Below are 19,361 nucleotides of genomic sequence, written 5' to 3'. Positions count from 1 at the left end.
AAAGCTCCCCTGCCAGGTAAGCCGTAGTAGTTGGCCCAACAGTGCTCTTGAAACGGAACCTGTGGAAGGAACGTTGGTATCTGTCGCGTTTCTCGCTCACTGCGCTGGGCGTGTCGCACATCGCTTGCCGTATTTAACTGCTCCGCTGCCGTCGGCAGATGACAGCTAAGGTGTCGTCATTCTGCAGTTTGCCGCTGTACCCGGAACCACGCCTGGTGACATTCGAACCGGTGAGCATTTATGCGCGCATCTCGGGCTAGTCTTTGAAGTCGGGGCTTTTTTGAACTCGGGGCCACTTTTCTTGGTGACAGGCGGTGCCGATGGACCACCCTTTAGAGAGGCTCGTGCCAGGCACCATTATCGAACTGACAGGTCACGTCCTAAGCAGCCCCAAAAGGTATATGGTACTTACTACTGACTCGGCGAGGGAGTGCATCACTGCCCTGTCATGACGCGATCGCTGCTTTTGTGCAGGTTCCACATTAACCTGGTGACTGGCACGGGTGACATAGCCTTGCACATCAGCGTTCGCTTCGACGTTGGCAACGTGGTATTCAATACGCTCCGCAACGGCGGCTGGGAGGATGAAGAACGCATTGAGCGTCTGCCTGTGCAACAGGGACAAAACTTTGAGGCAATGATACTCGTCGAAGAGATGGGCTACAAGGTAAGTCGTATGAATCGATCGCTGCAAAACCCGTGCACCGCGGCGTTGCCATCACTGCTTTTTTGTGTGCGCTGTTCGTTTCGTATGTTCATCACCTGTATTCCAAAGTATATGTATATACCTTATAGGCGTGTTCTACTTTGTCATATCATGTTGGAAAGATAGGCTGTAGTATGCCTTGCTACACATTGTCTTGTGGCTGTATTTCTAGTCTTCGTAAACACCTCCTTATAGTATGACTAAGCTGGCAAAGCCAGCTATCTGGGAGGCTGCCATATCTAGGTGATCTTTTATCTCAGAAAGCACTTCTCTTGTGGAGACAGCCTGAAATCACTACATTCCTGCTCACACAGTTCAATGGACAGGCAATGAGAACTGTGCACAATATTTAGCAGTTATGCTATTATATATATGATGAATGGGTGCTTCATTCTCATTGTACAGGCATACTGTTGGAATGAGAACTCCGTTGGACTTGTATTGTACTAATGCTCAAACTTTCTACACATCTTATAACTAGATGCTCTTCATCTCTTTTGCACATGCTATTGATGCCTAAACATTTTAGTACATGTTAAGGAACACTGCTGGCTGGATTATCGCAAGTCAGATTGCAAATTTGTGACCATAATGTTAAAATGACAAACCAATGAAGTATCACCCCGTGACGCAACGCAAGGTCATCCGGTTTCAAGACTATGCCGAACCAGAAGCTTTATTTAAATGACAAGGAGTCGTGTGTGAACTTTAAAAAAAATATAGGCAATAATATTTGTAGTGTTCAATATTGCGAAAGATATGTGTTTAAAGCTCGATAACACTTAAGTGAAATAAAAAACCGATCGCAGTCTCACAGTTAAATTTTCTCATGGATTACAATCAGCTGGATCAGCAGGCTTGCTCCTCATTGCCAGCGGCGGCATAAAAACGCAGCGCACAGGATGCCTCCCGCCTCACTGACCGCACGCCCTCTAGTGTATGCCTCCCAAATCTTTTCCAGTTCATCGCACAGCCACTCCACAGATGGCTTCTCAAGTCGAAATAGGTATCAAAGCCTGTCAAGTCAGACAAGCCCTCATGCATCCTCTTAAGACATTGCTCATGCTGGCATTACTGTTGCAGTCTCATTGCCGCATACCGTGCCATCATTTTTCAATTGTAGTCAAAATGGACTGCCGCGGGGCACTCGTGAAAGACTGTCACATTCAGCCCACATAATTAGGGACTCAAAATCATCATTAGCTGCCTTGGCCATGACGTAAACCACAGATGCCTGTGACGCAAAAATACAACACTGCCAACAGTCGGCCTCAACCAGCAGGAGTGGGGCTAACTGATCGGTTTGTAACAGGTCTTGCATAACCCAATACAGCTTAGAGGTGTTAAACCTTCATATACCATACTGTGCCCAAGTCTTTACTCCTGGACTACATTTTGTGCCTATGCAGCCGAGGCTACAGGGGCGGAGCTTTCATCACGGTGTTACTACTCTATGTAATTCTGGCATACCTGGCCTCGGTTACAATTTCGGTTTCAATTCTACTCAAGCCATCAATGACGTAGAAATGCATTCCTTTACACCACTAAAGCACTAAGCAAACATAAATTCATGATTAATTAACATCCTAAGCTATGCACGTTGTTGACACTCATTGCGCAAGCATACGAAAACTGCGGCAAGATGCAGCTGACGTACACTTTGCGGGATTCCCGGCAGATGGCTCAGCCATCGCATTTGCACGGCTTAGTGTACTCATTTTTAAAATCACTTCACTAACACTGTATTGGCTTTTATTGCAGTACAATCTTGATGTAATAATAAGACAAACATTTCCATAATAGTGCAGTATTCCAGCGCACGACCCACGAGATTTGTGAAGGTACGATATTTTGCTGCACATTGAGCTGATGTGTTTCGGCTCTGTAGCTTTGCCTGCATAATCGCAAAAAGTTGTTCGTGAATATAGCGATAATTCCTTGGTGGCACCAACAGATGGATGTGCCCCCAAGGATGTTTGCTAAGGTTTTTTATTTACATTAATTATTGGATGTAATGCAGCCCAGACTTCTGCCGCTACAGTTACCTTCCCTCAACAGATTTTCGCATCCTAAGATTGCCTTCCGAGATGGCCTTTTTGCATACTTGTCAACAAACAATGTGACATGTTGTCAATACAGTAAAGATCTCATATGAAAGGTTGAGTGAAAATTAACGCATTTGTACCTGGATGCTGTTTCCACACTTCTGCACTGCATATCCCATCACAAGGATATGCATAAGCATCTCTGTATTGAGGTTTTGCCGGCTTATCCTGCTCTGAGAAAGGCACTGTTGGTAGACTTGCGAATTGTAGCCTCTGACTGCAGTGCACTGTTCCAGGCGATGGTAAGTGGCAGTAATGGACAGAGTAATGGCCATTACCAAGAGTCTGCTGCTGTTTAGTGGAAAATCAGCAACATGGGCCTGTTATTGCTGCAGTAAGGCAGTGACAACACTAATTGTTGCCATGGCAAACAAGTTCTTTCTTTATTTCTCTATTGATATCTCATGTGATATGTTTCTTGCATTATTGCTGGGAGGAAAACGTAAACTGTCGTTTTCTTTGTTCATTTGCTTACTCAACTTATACCTCTTTGCACAATATGTCAACAACTTGCAGCACTGAACTTTGATGCACAGTAAATGTATTGACTGTTCCGTCGCTCGGAGCACATTGAAAAAAAAAAAAAAAATTCTTTAGCCTTTCTGTTAGCGTGTTCAGTCTCAAATTTCCCACAGATTTGACATTTAGTGGCAATTTTTGTTTTATGCTGTGTTTGGTTGAGACACTTGCCCAATTCTGTCAGAGTTAATCCTGAAATTCTCTTTGTTTGGTGCCATGGCAGACCTAAAGGAGTGAGCTTGAACAGTGAACTCCCGCAGCAGCAATACTTGTAGCGCCACTCACATGCGTCGGAGGAAACAGCTCTCTACTGTGGAAGCCACGGAAGGGAACATTCGTTCCCATGGGTGCAAGATTGCAATATCAATACCATTTCTATAAAAGTTGACTGTTTTGGTTTGCCATCACTGTATGTGAATATTTATGATTAGTTATGGCTGAGTCAGGCAGGTGCCCCACATTAACATGGCCTAAACAAAAATTACTACTAACTACTAACTCTCAAATCTTAGTGGTTAATGCCATGATCAAAGTGCAGCTGATTCTTTTTGTTTATGACTAAATGAATGCTACATTGAAAGTACAATTCGTGCAAAGATCTTTACACATGCAAAGACTAACATTTTCAGCCAGGTTCTTCATTTTTAATTTTTGCCAACACTTAGTGTGGCACTACAACACACCAATAAAGCATTTAGACTATGTAGCCTGACTTGGCATTTCATGGCTTCATGCATAGATTAATGCATTTCTTGTTTGTTTTTTTCTGACAAATAGACCGACACATTTACTGCTTGCCAAGTTAATCACTTTATGCCACAGATCCTTCTGAATGTGAAATGTGAGAACTTAAAAAGTATGTAAAGAAGAAGATGACCTGGTGCCAGCGCGCCGGCACAAGATGCGAGCACCAGCTGTTCGAGCCGGCGCCTAGTTGCAAGCCTCGACCTAGCCCTAGTAAACGAGCTCGCCTTATGATAAAGCTCGTTATAATCTTATGCAAGTAGAATATTTTTACTTGTTCCTCAACTTCCAGGTCACGCTCTGTTATGGCAGTGTGGGCTGCTAGAAAACAATCTTTTGGTGGTGGATGATGAAGCTTAGATACCTAGTAAGCAGTGGCTGGTATGTGTATGCAGGTAGCCTTCAACCAACACCATTTTGCTGACTTCAAGCACCGGCTGCTGTACTCCACAGTGGAGAAGCTCAAGATGGACGGCTGTGTCACTGTTCACAGGATCGAGCACAAGCCACCACTAGGATCTTTGGTACGGTAACCACATGTGGAGAAGGCACCCAGGTTTCTTAGCCTATCGGTGCCACAAAGTGAAAACTGCTTTGCATGTTTAGAACAGTGCTCAGGGAGACAAAAAAAGGTAGAAAGGGAATGTGGTGTTGTAATGGAAAAGAGGAGTCGAGGTTTCTTTCAGTTTTGCCTTAGTAAGACCAAATATTCGACCTCGGTGGATCATGTGTGTTCCCATGAAATCCATCCATCTGATGCAAAGGTGTAGTATAGTTTCAAAATAGCTAGTCATCACAACTGCTGACCTTGGAGGTGAAAGTAAAATGGGCTGTTATGCCGTGTGCACTTCAAAGCACCAGATCATAATCCACAGGAGACGACTTGACGACAGATTACCAGTTGCTTTGTACCTGTTAAGGTACAAGGTGTAAATAGGGAGTGAGGAAAGAAAATGTCCCCACGAACCAACGCTTAAAAAAAAAAAAAAATCTTCCTCCACCAGGAAATTGAACGACTATCCCTTTGAATCTCAGCCAAACGTGCAAACCACTACACGCTAGGCTCGTCAGGAACAGATTGCAATTCTCTTTGTTTAGCGTGACAATGATAGTAGCAGTGACAGTGACGATGCAGTTGGCGATTATGATAATGATGGTAGTAGCAATGATAATGACACTGCAGTTAGTGAAAACGATAATGATGGTAGTAGTGATTACAACGATGGTGCATTTAGTTGATGATGATAGTAGCGATAGTGATGATGATCATGATAGCAAGGATGGCGATGACGATTCATTTAGTGAAAATAGTTCTGTAAAGTGGCTTTTGCCGCTCTTGAGTAAGTGCAGTCCTGTAATCTTTTTGCTGCTATGGTGATTGAGGTGCTGCATGACTCAGAAATTATTCGCAGCAGCATTGGGGAATGACCTGATTGCATTGTACGGCTACAGTCTGCTTCGGGTTAAATGCCGAGTGAAAAGACCGTGGCCAAAGGCCTAGTGCACTGGTCTTTTAAAGCCCAGGCCTTACTGACCTGCCCCGTTTTTTTTTCTAATAAAAGGGCTGCCTATTAGGGAACGGGCTTGATGCTGACAAATGTGAGGGATTGCTCTTGTAGAAGCTTGGCTGGTATCACAAGATTACTCAGGGACATCTCTCATGCCATGCTTGGACCTTGCCAAGGGCTTGCAAGGAAGTTTTTTTTGTTTGTTTGTTTGCTTCTATTTGATTCACAGAAACACTTGTGAAAGCCACAGTGACACCAGTTACGGTTGTACCTAAAGGTTTTTAACATCTCACTTGAGCATAATACCCTGTGATTGCTGCTGCCACATTACTGGCAAGACGGGGCTCCTCAGCTCTGTCCTCTTCTGGCATTTGGAGCTATATGCTGGTACCTGCAGCGGCATGCTATCAGTGCTCTTATTGTGCTTTTTAAGAGCTGTACATCTCGTGCTTGACATGACCTGAACCATAGCAACTGTTATTAGCCAACATGGCACAACTAAATTCTGTCTTTCGGCTCTACAAGATGAAAATGGTTTTGTGCTGTCAGCATTTTTCAATCGAACTGCTTTGACCACTGCATGCAGCTGCCTCCCATGGAGGGCCCTCAACCAGTGGCAGTGGCAAATGAGCCCACCATCGTGTACAACCCGGTGAGTGACGCTTACCTGCAAGGAGGTTAGGGGATGCCAAGAACTGAGATAGCTCTACAATAGCCATGTAGCATTTTACAGAGAACATGAAAGGGAACTTGATAATGTGAAAGGGAACAAGAGATTGACAGTTTAATGGTGCAGGGGCCATTCCGACATAATCATTTTGTAAAGAAGGGGAGAGAATTAGTTGGCAGTTTAATGGTGCAGGGGCCATTCCGACATAATCATTTTGTAAAGAAGGGGAGAGAATTAGTGGGTGCATGAGATATGCTGCCAGAGGCAAGCTGTTGTACTGTATTAGGTTACTTTTCAACTCCGGTTACTAGACGATCTGCAAGGGAGTCTGAAGGCGTACAAGCTTCAAGGAAAATATTGCACATATTCATTGTAGTAAGCAGTGAAAGTGTTCGCTAAAGCTGTCTGTGCTGAAGGCTCCTCTTTTCTTCTCTCTTCCCCGTGCACAGCCCACCCCATTTCTGCAAATGTTGCCCGGTGGCCGCCTTGCACCAGGGCTCATGGTATACCTCAGTGGACGGCCCCACAGCGAGGCGAACTCGTGAGTTTCCTACCCTTTTGTGCTGCACACATTTTGCATGCACAATTAGTATCAGCCTTAGCATGTCCAAAATATCCAAAAAATTTCAATCCCAAAACAAGCACTTCTGCAAAAATCATATCACCTACTGGAATGACAAGAAGAGGAAAAAACAAAGGATCATCTCATATTCTCCTTGACGTCTCTCTTAAGGTGATACCCTGTGCAGTAGCAAGATGAAACAACTGACCTTGTTTAATGAATCTTTTTGGTCTTTCGTCCATTTTAACCATAAAATTCTTGCAAAGCATGCTCGTTTTGGGATTTAATGTTCAAGCCAACCTGGCAGATCACTGGAAGCCTTATTGTGAGGGAACTTTCCCAGCCCCATGAGAGCAAACTGTGTTACTCGAAGTAAATTTAGTCTCACAAAAGTTAAACCTAACCAATCAAAAGAATAATGAATTGACGTTTCATCATTCTTTTGGACGGTGCTGTTTATTCTTCGTCATGTTCCATCCCAATCGGACGGGTTTCAGAACAGCAGTCCATAGGCCCCAGGTCAACGGACTTGCTGCTAGAGTCTGGGAGAGCTGCAGTCAGCAGCAAGGATGACTGTGCAAAACTTATTCTACATATTTAAATGGAGAGAGCATAAAACCTGACTAAACAGCCTCAGTCTCGTACAGCATGCTGTCCGGCTCATTTTATACACTCCGTGGTCCCTAGTTCTTTAGGTAGGGAACGAAACTAATCAAGACGTGTTCAATCAGCTAGATGCACTTGAATTTTTAAGGAACTGCCCACACCAAGAGGCATCCCTGGCACCTCCTCGCAAAATTTCCAATGACGAGGGTCAATTGTTCTGGTGGTGATGATATCTTGGCTTGCCAGTCGGTAGCGAGTTGAGTACAGGGCTAGAAGGGTCCCAGATTGAACCTTTTATTGACCGTGGCTACCAGGAAAAGCCACATAAAGCACGGTCATGAAGCTCGAGCCGCCACGTTACAAGGAAAAGTGTCTTCCTCGTTTTTACTGCTGCTATTCTGTTGAAGCAAAGAGAGAGAAGCATGTTTTCTCCATTGGCATAGCCATACCCAGGAGGTCAAGCGTTTGTGTTTCATTTGCCAAAACTGCCAGGCGTTCTTGTCGCTGCCACCACCAAGGCTGCACGCCGAAATTCATCACCTTTGATTGATAGCGTCGTTGTTGACTTGCTTGCTAGGGAGACTAAAGATACCGTGTGTAATTCGTCTAGTACGCAGCGAGGTTTCCTATCATACTGGCCTCCTCTTATCGTGCCACACTTCCTCTCTCCACATGCTTCTGTGTTTTTTCTTATACAGTATTGCACTGAGCCATCTCTCAGTATCTTGTCACTCTTGACAGCAACCGCTTTGCTTACAGAGATATATATACATAAATCGTAGCATTAAGACTGTTGTCCAGATGAATTCAAGGAGTATATTCCTGGGCAGAAGATGGTTTTACTTTGTGCAAACCTGCTGTGGGCAAAGTTCTACATTCTTTTCCAGTGCGGGGCCTTTTTCATGAAACTCAGTGTTGTTCTCTGACTTTGTTAGTTTAAAAGGCAAATCCTCTCTCTGTCAATGGCTGACATGTTGAAGGATGTTTTCTTAAAGTGAGCTCTTGTGGCGCAGATTCTGCTTCAACTTCCAGTGTGGCGGCCTAAGCTCGGACGTTGCATTCCACTTCAACCCACGCTTCCGCCACAAGGATATGGTGCGGAACAGCTTCCAGGATGGAGACTGGGGCACCGAGGAACGCAAGTGCCACGGCTTTCCCTTTGCTCCAGGAGTCCACTTTGACCTGCTCATTCGGGTACTTCACTTTTTCTCTCTGAACAAATTTAAGTTGTCAATTCCCTCTTCTTCCTCATTCTGTCCTTCTCAGTCTTCTAAAATGATTTTTCAGCTCTTACTCCATTTCATACTTGCTTTTATTTTTTATTGCTTACATTTGCTTGCACAGAGATTTTCTTTTTTTTTTTTTGCTATTTAGGATCTTGTATTTCATTCTATTGAGGGAAATAAACTAGTCAAGGGCTTCACCGCAATTTTTCTTTAGCAGGTTGATTACCACTAGTACACTCTTTTTTTTTTTTTCTTTTTTGATGCTTGGAAATATAAAATATATCTTGAAGCCCTGTGAGTGAATCGTGCAAAAAGGGTTTCACATTTTGCAGTTAAAGGCCCCACCTTGGTGCAAGCACACACTCTCTCATACTCTTGATAGAGTTGCCATTTGGTACAGCTTTTGCCATGTGACTATCTGCACCGCGCATTAGCGAAGTAGAACCTTGCTGGTTCAAAGTTAAATGATAAGTTTAGCATAAAGCTGAGAGAACAGCTTGATTGGGGCTAGGAAAACACTTTCTGAGCAAAGAACTGCGGGTACATATGCCTAGCACCAACTACATGGTATATTCTTATGAAGCAGGTTTTGTAAAACCTCGTTACAAGAGACACTAAGGGACCTGAGAAAGATGTCTTTTTTAACCAAGGTCTCTTGTAACCAAAAATTCTAAAAACACTGAGGAGCCGGACTAGAACCATGCACATGAGTGTATCGACGTCATGGTACACCGAATGCCAGGGGGAAAAAAGCACAGCTTTATTTGAGCAACGCGTATTTATACAGATGGCTTGGACAGCAGCGTATCGGCTGTTGCGTATCAGTTGTACATTTTGAGGCCGCACTGCGCATGCTGTCCCTGACGCATACGATACATCTTCCTTCTTTTGGAAAGAAAACTAAAAACAACAACAACAAAGCAAAGTTGCAAGCACGACATGGGCTCAGTGCACAAAAGAATAACTTAAGACATTTGCTGAAAGTCTCTGCCGTATTCCAAGCGTCGCGGGGGTGCACGTTGTCTCTGCGATCGTCTTAACCCCGGAGCGCTTGACACTGCATCACCATCAGATGTCACTGGTCGCGGCTGATGCTGCGGCGTGCTGTCCTCAATGGTGTCATCGCTGTCGTCGTCAAGTTCACTCAGAAAGTTTTCTTTCGTAGACATGAGATGTTTTCGATTGCGACGCAGAAGTCTGCCGTCTTCTGTTAGAACATTGTAGGACCTTGGTTCAGCACAGCGCTGCACGACCTTTGCTTTTTTGTCCCAGACAACTTTCTTCACGCGCACAACGTCACCTTGTCTCAGGGGTGGTAGGAGTTGCCGGTCTCTCTTACTCTGGCGATGCTTGGAAATATGCAAACTGGGACCTTCTTGAGTGTCTGGTAGCGTTGTTCGTAGCTTTCTGGCCTGAAGAATCTCTGCGGGTGCCGCAGCACCTTCAAGTGGGGTTGTCCTGTAAGCGAGCAAACCAAGCCAGAAATCTTGATTGGCTTCAGCAGTTTTCTTTAATATTCGCTTCACCACCTGTACCCCCTTTTCTGCCAGGCCATTCGACTGTGGGTATCTAGGGCTAGAAGTAATGTGCTGGAAATCATATTCTCTTGCAAATGCAGCGAACTGGTAGCTTGAAAAAGGGGGTCCGTTGTCTGAGCATACCTCCATTGGTATGCCATATCTAGCGAAAATAGCGCTTGTTGCTTGAATGACAGTCCTGGCCGATGTATCCTGAAGTAATTCCACCTCCGGAAAGCTTGAGAGCGCATCGTAAACACAAAGATAAGGTCTACCCCCATAGTAAAAAATGTCGATTCCAACTCGGTACCACGCTTGCGTGGGCACTGAGCGCATCTGCAGCGGCTCACGCGGCTGGCTGTATGCATATTTCCGGCAGACTGCGCATTTCTGGACAAAGGCTTCAATGGCACTATTCATGCCTGGCCAGAATATCGCTTCCCGGGCTCTGGATTTGCATTTGCTTATACCCAAGTGGCCTTGGTGAATTTTTTCCAGAATTTCGTGCTTCATGCTAGTGGGAATGACCACTTTGGAGCCCTTTAACAAAACGCCCTGAACCTGCGAGAGCTCGCCAGTAAATGGCTTCAGCTGACCTTCAACCGGTGCACCTTCTCTCAGACTTTTGAGTACACTGCACAGATATTCATCTTTGTTTGTCTCGGCGACCAGTCGAGTTAAAGTTCTATGGCTCACGCGAGACGAAACTACACTCACGGTGTGTACTTCTGCATCTTGGCTGTCGATGTCGGTCTTGTCACAGTTGAGTGAAGCCCGGGACAGCATATCGGCCAGGAAGAGGTGCTTTCCTGGAACAAAAACAATCTTGATATCGTAACGAAGCAGTCGCAGAAAGAAGCGTTGCAGCCTTGGCGGCATGTCACCAATCGCTTTTTGAGATATCGCTATCAAAGGTTGATGATCGGTTTCCACGATAATGTGACGACCGTATGTGAAATGATTGAACCTTTCACAACCGTACATAATCGCCATGGCTTCTTTTTCTATCTGCGAGTATCGCTGCTGGGCTTCCGTCAGAGCTTTAGACGCGTATGCGACCGGCTTCCACTCATTATCGTGAAGCTGTAATAATGCAGCACCTAAGCCGTTTTGCGATGCATCGCATGAAATTTTAGTTTCTTTTGCAGGGTCGAAAAGCGATAGGAGTGGTTGTTTGCTCATGCTGTCGCAAAGCTGGTTCCACTCTTTGGCGTGGTTCGCCGTCCATTCAAACACAGTGTCTTGCTTTAGCAAACCTCGTAGTAGTGCTGTCCTGCGCGCCAACGATGGCAGAAATTTGCTGAAGTAGTTTGCTACGCCGAGCATTCTTTGCACTGCTTGTTTGTCCTTCGGCTCAGGCATTTGCGTCATGCATTGTATCAATGAGTGGCTAGGTCTTACTCCCTCACTGCTGATTGTGTCACCTAGGAATTCTATTTCTGTCACGCCAACTGTGCATTTGGTCGGGTTGAAAGTCAAGCCAGCTCGTTCTGCCGCTTCTAGCGCTAGCCTCAGCCGGTCATTGTGCTCTTTCATCGATTTGCCCCAGACTAATACGTCGTCAACATATACTCTAACACCTTGTAGTCCATCGAAGATTTCATTCAGAATCTTTTGGAAAACCTCTGAAGCAGATGAAATCCCAAAAGGTAACCTAAGAAAACGGTACCGCCCGAAAGGCGTTGCAAATGTGCACAGTTTTGACGTTTCCTCGTCCAAGGGTATCTGGTGGAATCCGGCGTTCGCATCGAGGCGCGAGAAAACAGTTGCCCCGGCCAGCTCCGCCTCTATGTCTTCTCGCGTTGGCATCTGGTAATGTTCTCTTTTAATACATTCATTAATCTTCCTAGGGTCCATGCATACCCGAAGTTTTCCATCCTTTTTTCGTACTATCACCTTGGAAATGATTCCACCCTGTTGCATGCGTCGCAGCTCTTCCCGTAGTGGCTCCCGCAAGGCTAGTGGAACTCGTCGCGCTGGCTGCACTACCGGCACGGCGTCATCGCGGAGTACCATATGGTATCGACGCTCAACGCAACCCGTGCCGCTGAACAGATGACGGAATTCGTCTACCACTGTTTGTGTTGAATCTTGAGACACTGCGTGCACCTGCCGCGAAAGGAGTCTAAGGCGTTCGCAGGCTTGAAGGCCTAGTATCGCTTGCCCTTTGCGCACAATGAAAAACTGTAGAACGGCGTTGTGACCATTAAGCTTCACTTCCGTAGTGATCGTGCCAAAGTGTTGAATTTCGCTTCCGCCGAAGGACCGCAATGTCGCGCAACTGGGCTTCAGCGGTGGTTTTGGCAGCATCTTGTTTAGGACACTGAGGGGAAGAATATTGGCTTGTGAACCGGTGTCAACTTTCATGCACACCGACAAGTTGCCAACTTGTGCTTGAGCAAGCCAATCGCGCTCACGGACAGTGTTTCTGACAGCCACGTTGAGTACATCGAACTCTTCCTCGGAACCAGTGAGCTCACTTATTTGCTGCTTTGCTTTACAGCAGACCGCAAAGTGGTTTTTCCGCTGGCACTTATAACAAGTACGACCAAAAGCAGGGCAGCTCCGCGGTGCGTGCGTTCGTGCGCAGCTTTGGCAGATATAGGCCTGCTGCCTTTTACGATGGGTAGAGCTCGTTTTGTGGACTGGGTCGACCTGATGATGGTCTTGTTCCCATATTTCCTTATGCGCCGCGGCTGCTTCGGCAGCCTTGCAGATCTGTTCTGCTTTCTGGAGGGTGAGCTTGTTATCTCTCAATAACTTCTCGCGTATCTTGTCGTCAGTTATACCAAAAACAATTTGGTCTCTGATCACTGAATCGAGTAACCCAGCAAAGTTACAAAGTCGTGCTTGAGTCTTCAAATCTCTCAAAAAGTGCTCGAATGGCTCGCCAGGTTCCTGCACTCGCCTCCTGAATAAGTAGCGCTCATATACTTCATTGCTCTGGGCTGCGCAATACTCGTCAAACTTTTTGATTACCGTCGCGTAGTCACTGCTGCTTTCATCTTCCGAAAAAGTAAAGGTGTTAAATACCTCAATTGCTTCTTCACCTCCGGTAGTCAGCAGTAGCGCTGTTTTCGCTGGCTCTGGTCGAGGCTTTGCTGTTTCTGTCGCCGTCAGGAAAAGCTGGAACTTCTGCTTGAACAGCTGCCAATTCTTTGCGATGTCCCCTTTCAGGTGAAGTGCGTCCGGTGGCCTTAAGAAATCCATTTCGTGGCTTATTTCTTCGGTCTGCTCGTCGGCGTTAGCCACTTCTGACACCATGTATCGACGTCATGGTACACCGAATGCCAGGGGGAAAAAAGCACAGCTTTATTTGAGCAACGCGTATTTATACAGATGGCTTGGACAGCAGCGTATCGGCTGTTGCGTATCAGTTGTACATTTTGAGGCCGCACTGCGCATGCTGTCCCTGACGCATACGATACAATGAGTATATATGTGCGTATAAACACAAGTTTAAGATCCAATATAAACATGGTTAGCTATTGGGCCCATTTTTTTTTCTATATGTAGATATTTCACTCACTTCAGCACTTTCAGACGTTTGAGTTTTGCCCAATGCAAAATTATTTCGAATGAATCGTCGAGCAGAACTGTCCCATGCAAACATGGCAACAGCTCCCGACTCCAACCTTTCTGACTACTGGTATACAAAGCAGCTGTCCCTATGGAAGCTGGGACGTGAATCCAACCCGATGTAAATTCAACTCAACAGTCGGTGCATGAGCGAGGCAGCAATTATAGAAGTAGAGTGATGAAAATTACGGTTCAATGAGACAATAGTCGCAACCATGCAAGGTGTGATACCCACCTGTGGAATAGAATGCAGTCGAGCCAAGGCAATGAAAAGTGCGGCGCATACAGGTTGATATGACGTCGGTCACGTTTTTGTGAGCATATTAATGCAAAACTATGGTGAACGAATCAAGTGGAAGCATGGCGATATTTTCAAAATTCGATAACTGGTGCACAAAACGACCGGCCCCACGGACGCTGCAACGGCAATCCATCTAATGGTACTGTGTTACAGAGTCGATGCGGGAGCATGACTGCTATGAAAGATGCAGGACGACAAAAATTTCAGTACAGTTGGACAGTAATCGCAACCATGTGATGTGTGACATCCAGCTGAGGAACGGAACAGAATCAAGCCGAGGGAAAAAAAAGTGCAGCACATAGGAGTTGGTATGACGTCGGCCATGTTGCAGGGAGCTTATCTGGTTGTGTCTCTTCTAAAGAGTGAAGAATTTACTCTAGGGACCTAGAAATGTTGTCCTTAGTGACCGAGTGTCTCTTTTATGTGATGTTGTTAACATGGCCAACACAGGAAAATCAACCAAACCACTTTAAATATTCTTTATAACCGTATTTCTTGTAATCTTACTCTTGTAATGAGATTTTACTGCCGTGGGATGTAGTTTCTGCGGAAGGACGAATCACAACATAAAAAATCTACAGCTGTTTATTCGGTTAGTGGTGGCAGTGGACGAGCATACCAATGCTACGCTTGTCTCGGTAGTGAAAGGAAAAAGCTGCCTTTTCCAGCCGGGCAGCCTGTTTTGTTAACCACCGTCGGCGACGCATGCCTCGGGTGACACAGTGATAGCGCTGTGTTTTATCAGTAACGTACTCCAGCCTGTGGCTGTGTTACATTGTGCCGGTTGATAACAAGGCAGAAACTGCGTGGAAATATGTGCAGAGTATGTCGCCACACTGTGTTTGACAAGGGAACAGAATCAAACAAGACGATATTAAACATTTTACGCCAACTTCGTAGTTGCCATCATTGCTGGCTGCAGAATTCCTTCTACTATACACTGATCCCAAAATCAAGAGCTATTTTTGAATCTCCCTTGGAATAATTATGGTTAGTTATTGGCAAAGCTTGCCTCAAGGCTAGCCGTTGAGTGTATGATAGAACATATGAAAAGTTTAGTTTAGTTTTATGTGCCACATTTTAAAATGTTCTCAGTTAGGCACATTTTTTGACATACAGTAGTTTTCACTGCGGCATTTTTGGGGAATGTAACGAGACAAGTTGCTTGTTCTTGTAACAAGAGAAAAAAGTGTGTGTGCATGAATGCTTGTTGTAGAACTCACCAAGGAGAAGTGATGCTAGCTTAATGAAGACTAAAGCACCTGAATTTCCCAATTCACAAAGCCACTAAGTGTAAGCGAGCAATTTGGAAACCGAGGGAAACAGCAGCTTGGTTACCAAGTTGCTGTCTGAGTATTACGCTGATGTGAATGACGGTGCTGCTTTCGATGTGCTAAATTCAATGCATCGAAAGCAGCATGCACAACCAACTAAGCCCAGTTCTCGTTCCATGAGCGGCAGTGCTGGTCTGCTATGGCATTCAAGCACACTGCGAGTCTCTGATGCTTTGAACAGATTTCAACGCAAAAGGGACAAAGACTTAAACGAGATGACATGAATGTCTTAAGTCCCTCTCTCTTGTGCGCTGCCATCTGTTCAAAACACGTACCAACACGCCCAGTTTGCCACATTAATCTCTGAAGCTGTATGAAATGACAAACTATCAGGTTAATGCTGTTCGAATTATCTGAGAGAACTACTTTCTTAAATTTTGGCGCTGCCAAAAATCTTCGAAGTAATCGCAGTCTGAAGTTATCTTGGCTCTACTGTGTTTCCACTGCACAAAAGACATTGAAAAAGTTACACAAAGTGCCTGTTTGTTTTAGAATTGCTTGCTTTTAAATTTGGAGGTCGCATTTCGCTCAACACATTTCTTCATTTTGAAAAGCAATAGAAGCAGCAATAAATGATAATGCGAAGAGCAGTATCATTTACACTGATTTCCTAAGCGTACCCACCGCCCTTCATCTTAGAAATGCAGTTATACCACTGATCGGCGATAGCGTACACAACATAACAAAAGCCACAAGGGGAGACGGCATAAAATCGTGCTGGGTTCCAAGCCACATTGGAATCAATGGAAACGAGAAAGCAGATGTGTGGGCTGCACGAGCTCAACACCAAGAAAGTAAGAAAGTATGCATTCCTTACAAGGACCGCTTGAAGCTAGTAGACTACAAGATAAGAGAATAATAGCATCAAAACTCGATAATGAAGAAAAAAATAAGCAACACCTAATAAAGCTCATAATAGAAAAATAGAAGCCAAGCTCACATCAGGAACGTTTCATTGAAGTCATTTTATGTCACTTGCACATTGAATGCACACACCTTACTCACAGCTTTATTCTTTCGAAACAGGAGAGACCGGCAAGTGGACTGTGTGGAGAAGAGATAACAATAATCCACATTTTATGCTCATGCTAGAGACTGCACAAACTAAGAAAAAAAGACTTCTCACAATTCTTCGATGGACACATTCCTTTTCATTCCAGCCTGCTCTTAGGACAAGACTCACTGGTTAATACTTTGTGTTGTCTCATTTCTGAAAGAAGCAAATCTTTTAAATCAGTTACAGTATTTTAGAATAACTTTTTAGCTGTCTCTCACACAGATAACACACTAAACATTGCGTTTGGTGCATGATGACCATAGTAGCCTATGTTCCATTAAACCCAACTCAACTCATTTTGAGAGGCACATTGACACGTTCAGGTGGTACAGAACAGTCATCCATCACTCTTTTGGCAGGTTCTGGACTCCTGCTTTGATGTGGCTGTCAACGGACAACACTACCTGCAGTTCCAGCACCGTCTCCAGCCTCTGCAACGCATCAGCCACTTTAGCGTGGAGGGCGACGTGATGCTGGCGGCCTGCAAGTTCCAGTTCTGCCAGCAATAAAAAGGCTGTCAACACAGCCTTTGCCAGAGGGCCCATGGCTTCTCTGTTACATTTGAATAAAGGTCTAGTCGTTAGTTACCGCGGAGCCAGTACAAAGGTTGAAACCACCTCTGTGGACCCTTTTTCTTTTTGTTAGGTCTGTTAGATCGAAGATGAAGGAGTCCAAGTTAAGATACGACCGCATCAGATTTTGAAGGTCAGTGAAGAAGATGATGTGGTATTGATTTGCTTGAACATGTTTTAACAAATAAAGAGGTAATTCATAATGATAGTGCAGGATGGAGCCATGCAATTACATGTCCATTAATTACATGACATTCAGTACATTGAGAGTTTGCCAAAGCATACACATAAACCTGTAAAGAATAAAATTACATATGTACCTGGATATTAGTTGGCACTAGCTCGGCCCCTTTGCGCACCTTGACATCCCCTGAAGTGCTTTCGAAAGTAGCGCACAAATATGCCCAATACGGCCTGCTCCGCATCAGCAACAAGTTCAGTGCAATCTGCGCTTTACAGCAATGATATATGCTGTAATAAATAGTGCACATGGTCGTCGCTGGCAGCTAAAATCAAATTAACTACCACAGGAATTTGGCTACTGTGTGAAGCAAGACACGTGGGGCCATTGCACATCGCTCCGAATGCAAATGTGCCTTTTTTTGCCAAGTTTGGGAGAAAGTGGATAAAAGCGGCAGCCCTGTTTGATGCCTGCTTTCTGAATCGGTCAAGTGGACTATTTTCATGCTAAATATCGAGGCAGTGCTTGTGCAGTTCTTGTCCTTTTTCCCATGGTGCAGTATATTGTCGCTATGCTTGCTCCTCTCCTAACTTCTTATCAACGAGGTCTCTGCTGTAATTGTGTTTAGGACAGGAAAAGTTGCACGTTTGCTTCTGCACGTTTTGCTTTGAAACTTTTGTTTTTGTTTGTTATGAGTCTTTGGCTTGACAGCATACAGTATGGGTCAGTGAGGCATGGATGGCAATAAAGCTGTTCTCTGCTCTAACTAATGAATAAAAATCTGTTTCAGCAGTGCGCAATTAAATAGCAACAAAATGAAAATTGAGAACAAAAAAAGAAACTTCTACTTGTGTGCTTTGTTTTGTTTTGCACAATAATAAATCAAAACAGCTAACTGGTTACTACAAAGCTTTAATTTTACTTTGTTTTGTTGTTCAATATATTGCTTTTGTCTTTTACTTCCACTCACTAATTAAATTTTAGGCATGCACCTTCCTTTTCATTTCATTTTGCTTACTTGTGCTGACGCCTGCTTCAGTACCTTGTGCTGGTGCTCAGTATCTCTGTCAATTGACTGTATATCACTTGCAGCAGAGTATGGTCTGTTTTGCTTCCTATTTTGCTTTTTGTTCAGTTTTAACACAGAGTTCTTATTGCACAGCAGGCTTTGCATGAGCTGACTGCAATGAAAGCACTGTTGTGTTCCCGATGTGATGAGGGCAGCACAAATAAAAAAAGATTATAACATCACTGACGTGATTTTTTGGTAGTACAGCGCTTGCCTTAAGTATTATAGTGGCAAATGTGCGAGGAGCGTCATCTTGAGTCAATTGCACAGCTGCTGGCACTGTGCCACCCAAAACCAGGACCTTCAGTGTTCTTCAGCTACCTGACAAATGCTGATCCATGTATCCACTTGAAACCCGAATCGTACATTTTCACTGATTTTTTTTTTAAATATTGAAGATGTGAAAATTTATGTTCCAGAATGCAGAGAGCTTTTGCTGCATTTTGAAACGTTTGGCTGTGGTTTGGAAACTGTCCAATATTTGCGAAACTCTTGACACTTCTGCAGTAGCCCCTCTCTGATGTGGCTAACTTATTATTGGACCAAATAAATGTTACATTATTGTCAATGACACCCTTTCAAAGGACAGGAAAGGGTCTCCTCATTGCTCCACCATGTGCTCGTATGTGTGCCGCATATCGTGAGTGCCATTACGCACTTAAAAAAGTACTTTTAGCACAAATGTCTGCTAACTTGCTTGCATTCTTTTACCCACCGTTAAATGCATTATCATCATCATCATCAGGCAGATTATACCCACTGCAGGACGAAGGTCTTTCTCATGTTTCAACTAACCCGGTCCTGTGCTAGTTGCATCCTCTTGACCTCTGCAAAACTTCTTAATCTTATCCACCCACCTGACTTTCTGCCGCCCCCTGCTACACTTTCCTTCACTTGGTATCCAATTTGCACGCTAAGAGACCATCGGTTACACTTTCTTCATAGATGTCTTGCTCATGCCCATTTCTTAATTGATGCACTCTCCCGTAATATTAAAAGCGTCTCAGAGTAAAGGAAATGTAGATTTGCAAGGCATACTCTCCAACTGGGAGCACAAGTCCTGAACAGAGCTGATAAATAGCTTCTCACAGCTCGAAATCTTCTC

At 44.5% G+C, this 19,361-nt stretch overlaps 1 protein-coding gene across 1 annotated transcript; it reads left to right on the top strand.

Moving 5' to 3' along the window:
* LOC146175837 (galectin-4-like) lies at positions 1-18,438 on the top strand. Its single transcript, XM_084582194.1, has 8 exons — positions 1-230; positions 312-397; positions 475-667; positions 4,470-4,598; positions 6,169-6,234; positions 6,702-6,793; positions 8,434-8,614; positions 16,794-18,438. The coding sequence occupies exons 1-8, from the start codon at positions 159-161 to the stop codon at positions 16,941-16,943; spliced, it is 969 nt and encodes a 322-aa protein (XP_084438320.1). The 5' UTR covers positions 1-158; the 3' UTR covers positions 16,944-18,438.
* Positions 18,439-19,361: the final 923 nt, after the last annotated feature.

Source organism: Amblyomma maculatum, chromosome 10, assembly GCF_055883805.1.
Source record: "Amblyomma maculatum isolate TAMU_Amacu chromosome 10, ASM5588380v1, whole genome shotgun sequence".
NCBI lineage: Eukaryota > Metazoa > Arthropoda > Arachnida > Ixodida > Ixodidae > Amblyomma > Amblyomma maculatum.
The sequence above is the reverse complement of the archived record's forward strand: the minus strand, read 5'-3'. Positions and strand labels throughout refer to the sequence as shown.

Excerpts from the sequence above, each read along its gene's own strand:
- LOC146175837 (XM_084582194.1), top strand. The coding sequence starts at position 159 with ATGACAGCTAAGGTGTCGTCATTCTGCAGTTTGCCGCTGTACCCGGAA. Across the intron at positions 4,599-6,168 it reads AGCCACCACTAGGATCTTTG|CTGCCTCCCATGGAGGGCCC; the intron begins GTACGGTAACCA and ends CACTGCATGCAG. Across the intron at positions 6,794-8,433 it reads CCCCACAGCGAGGCGAACTC|ATTCTGCTTCAACTTCCAGT; the intron begins GTGAGTTTCCTA and ends CTTGTGGCGCAG.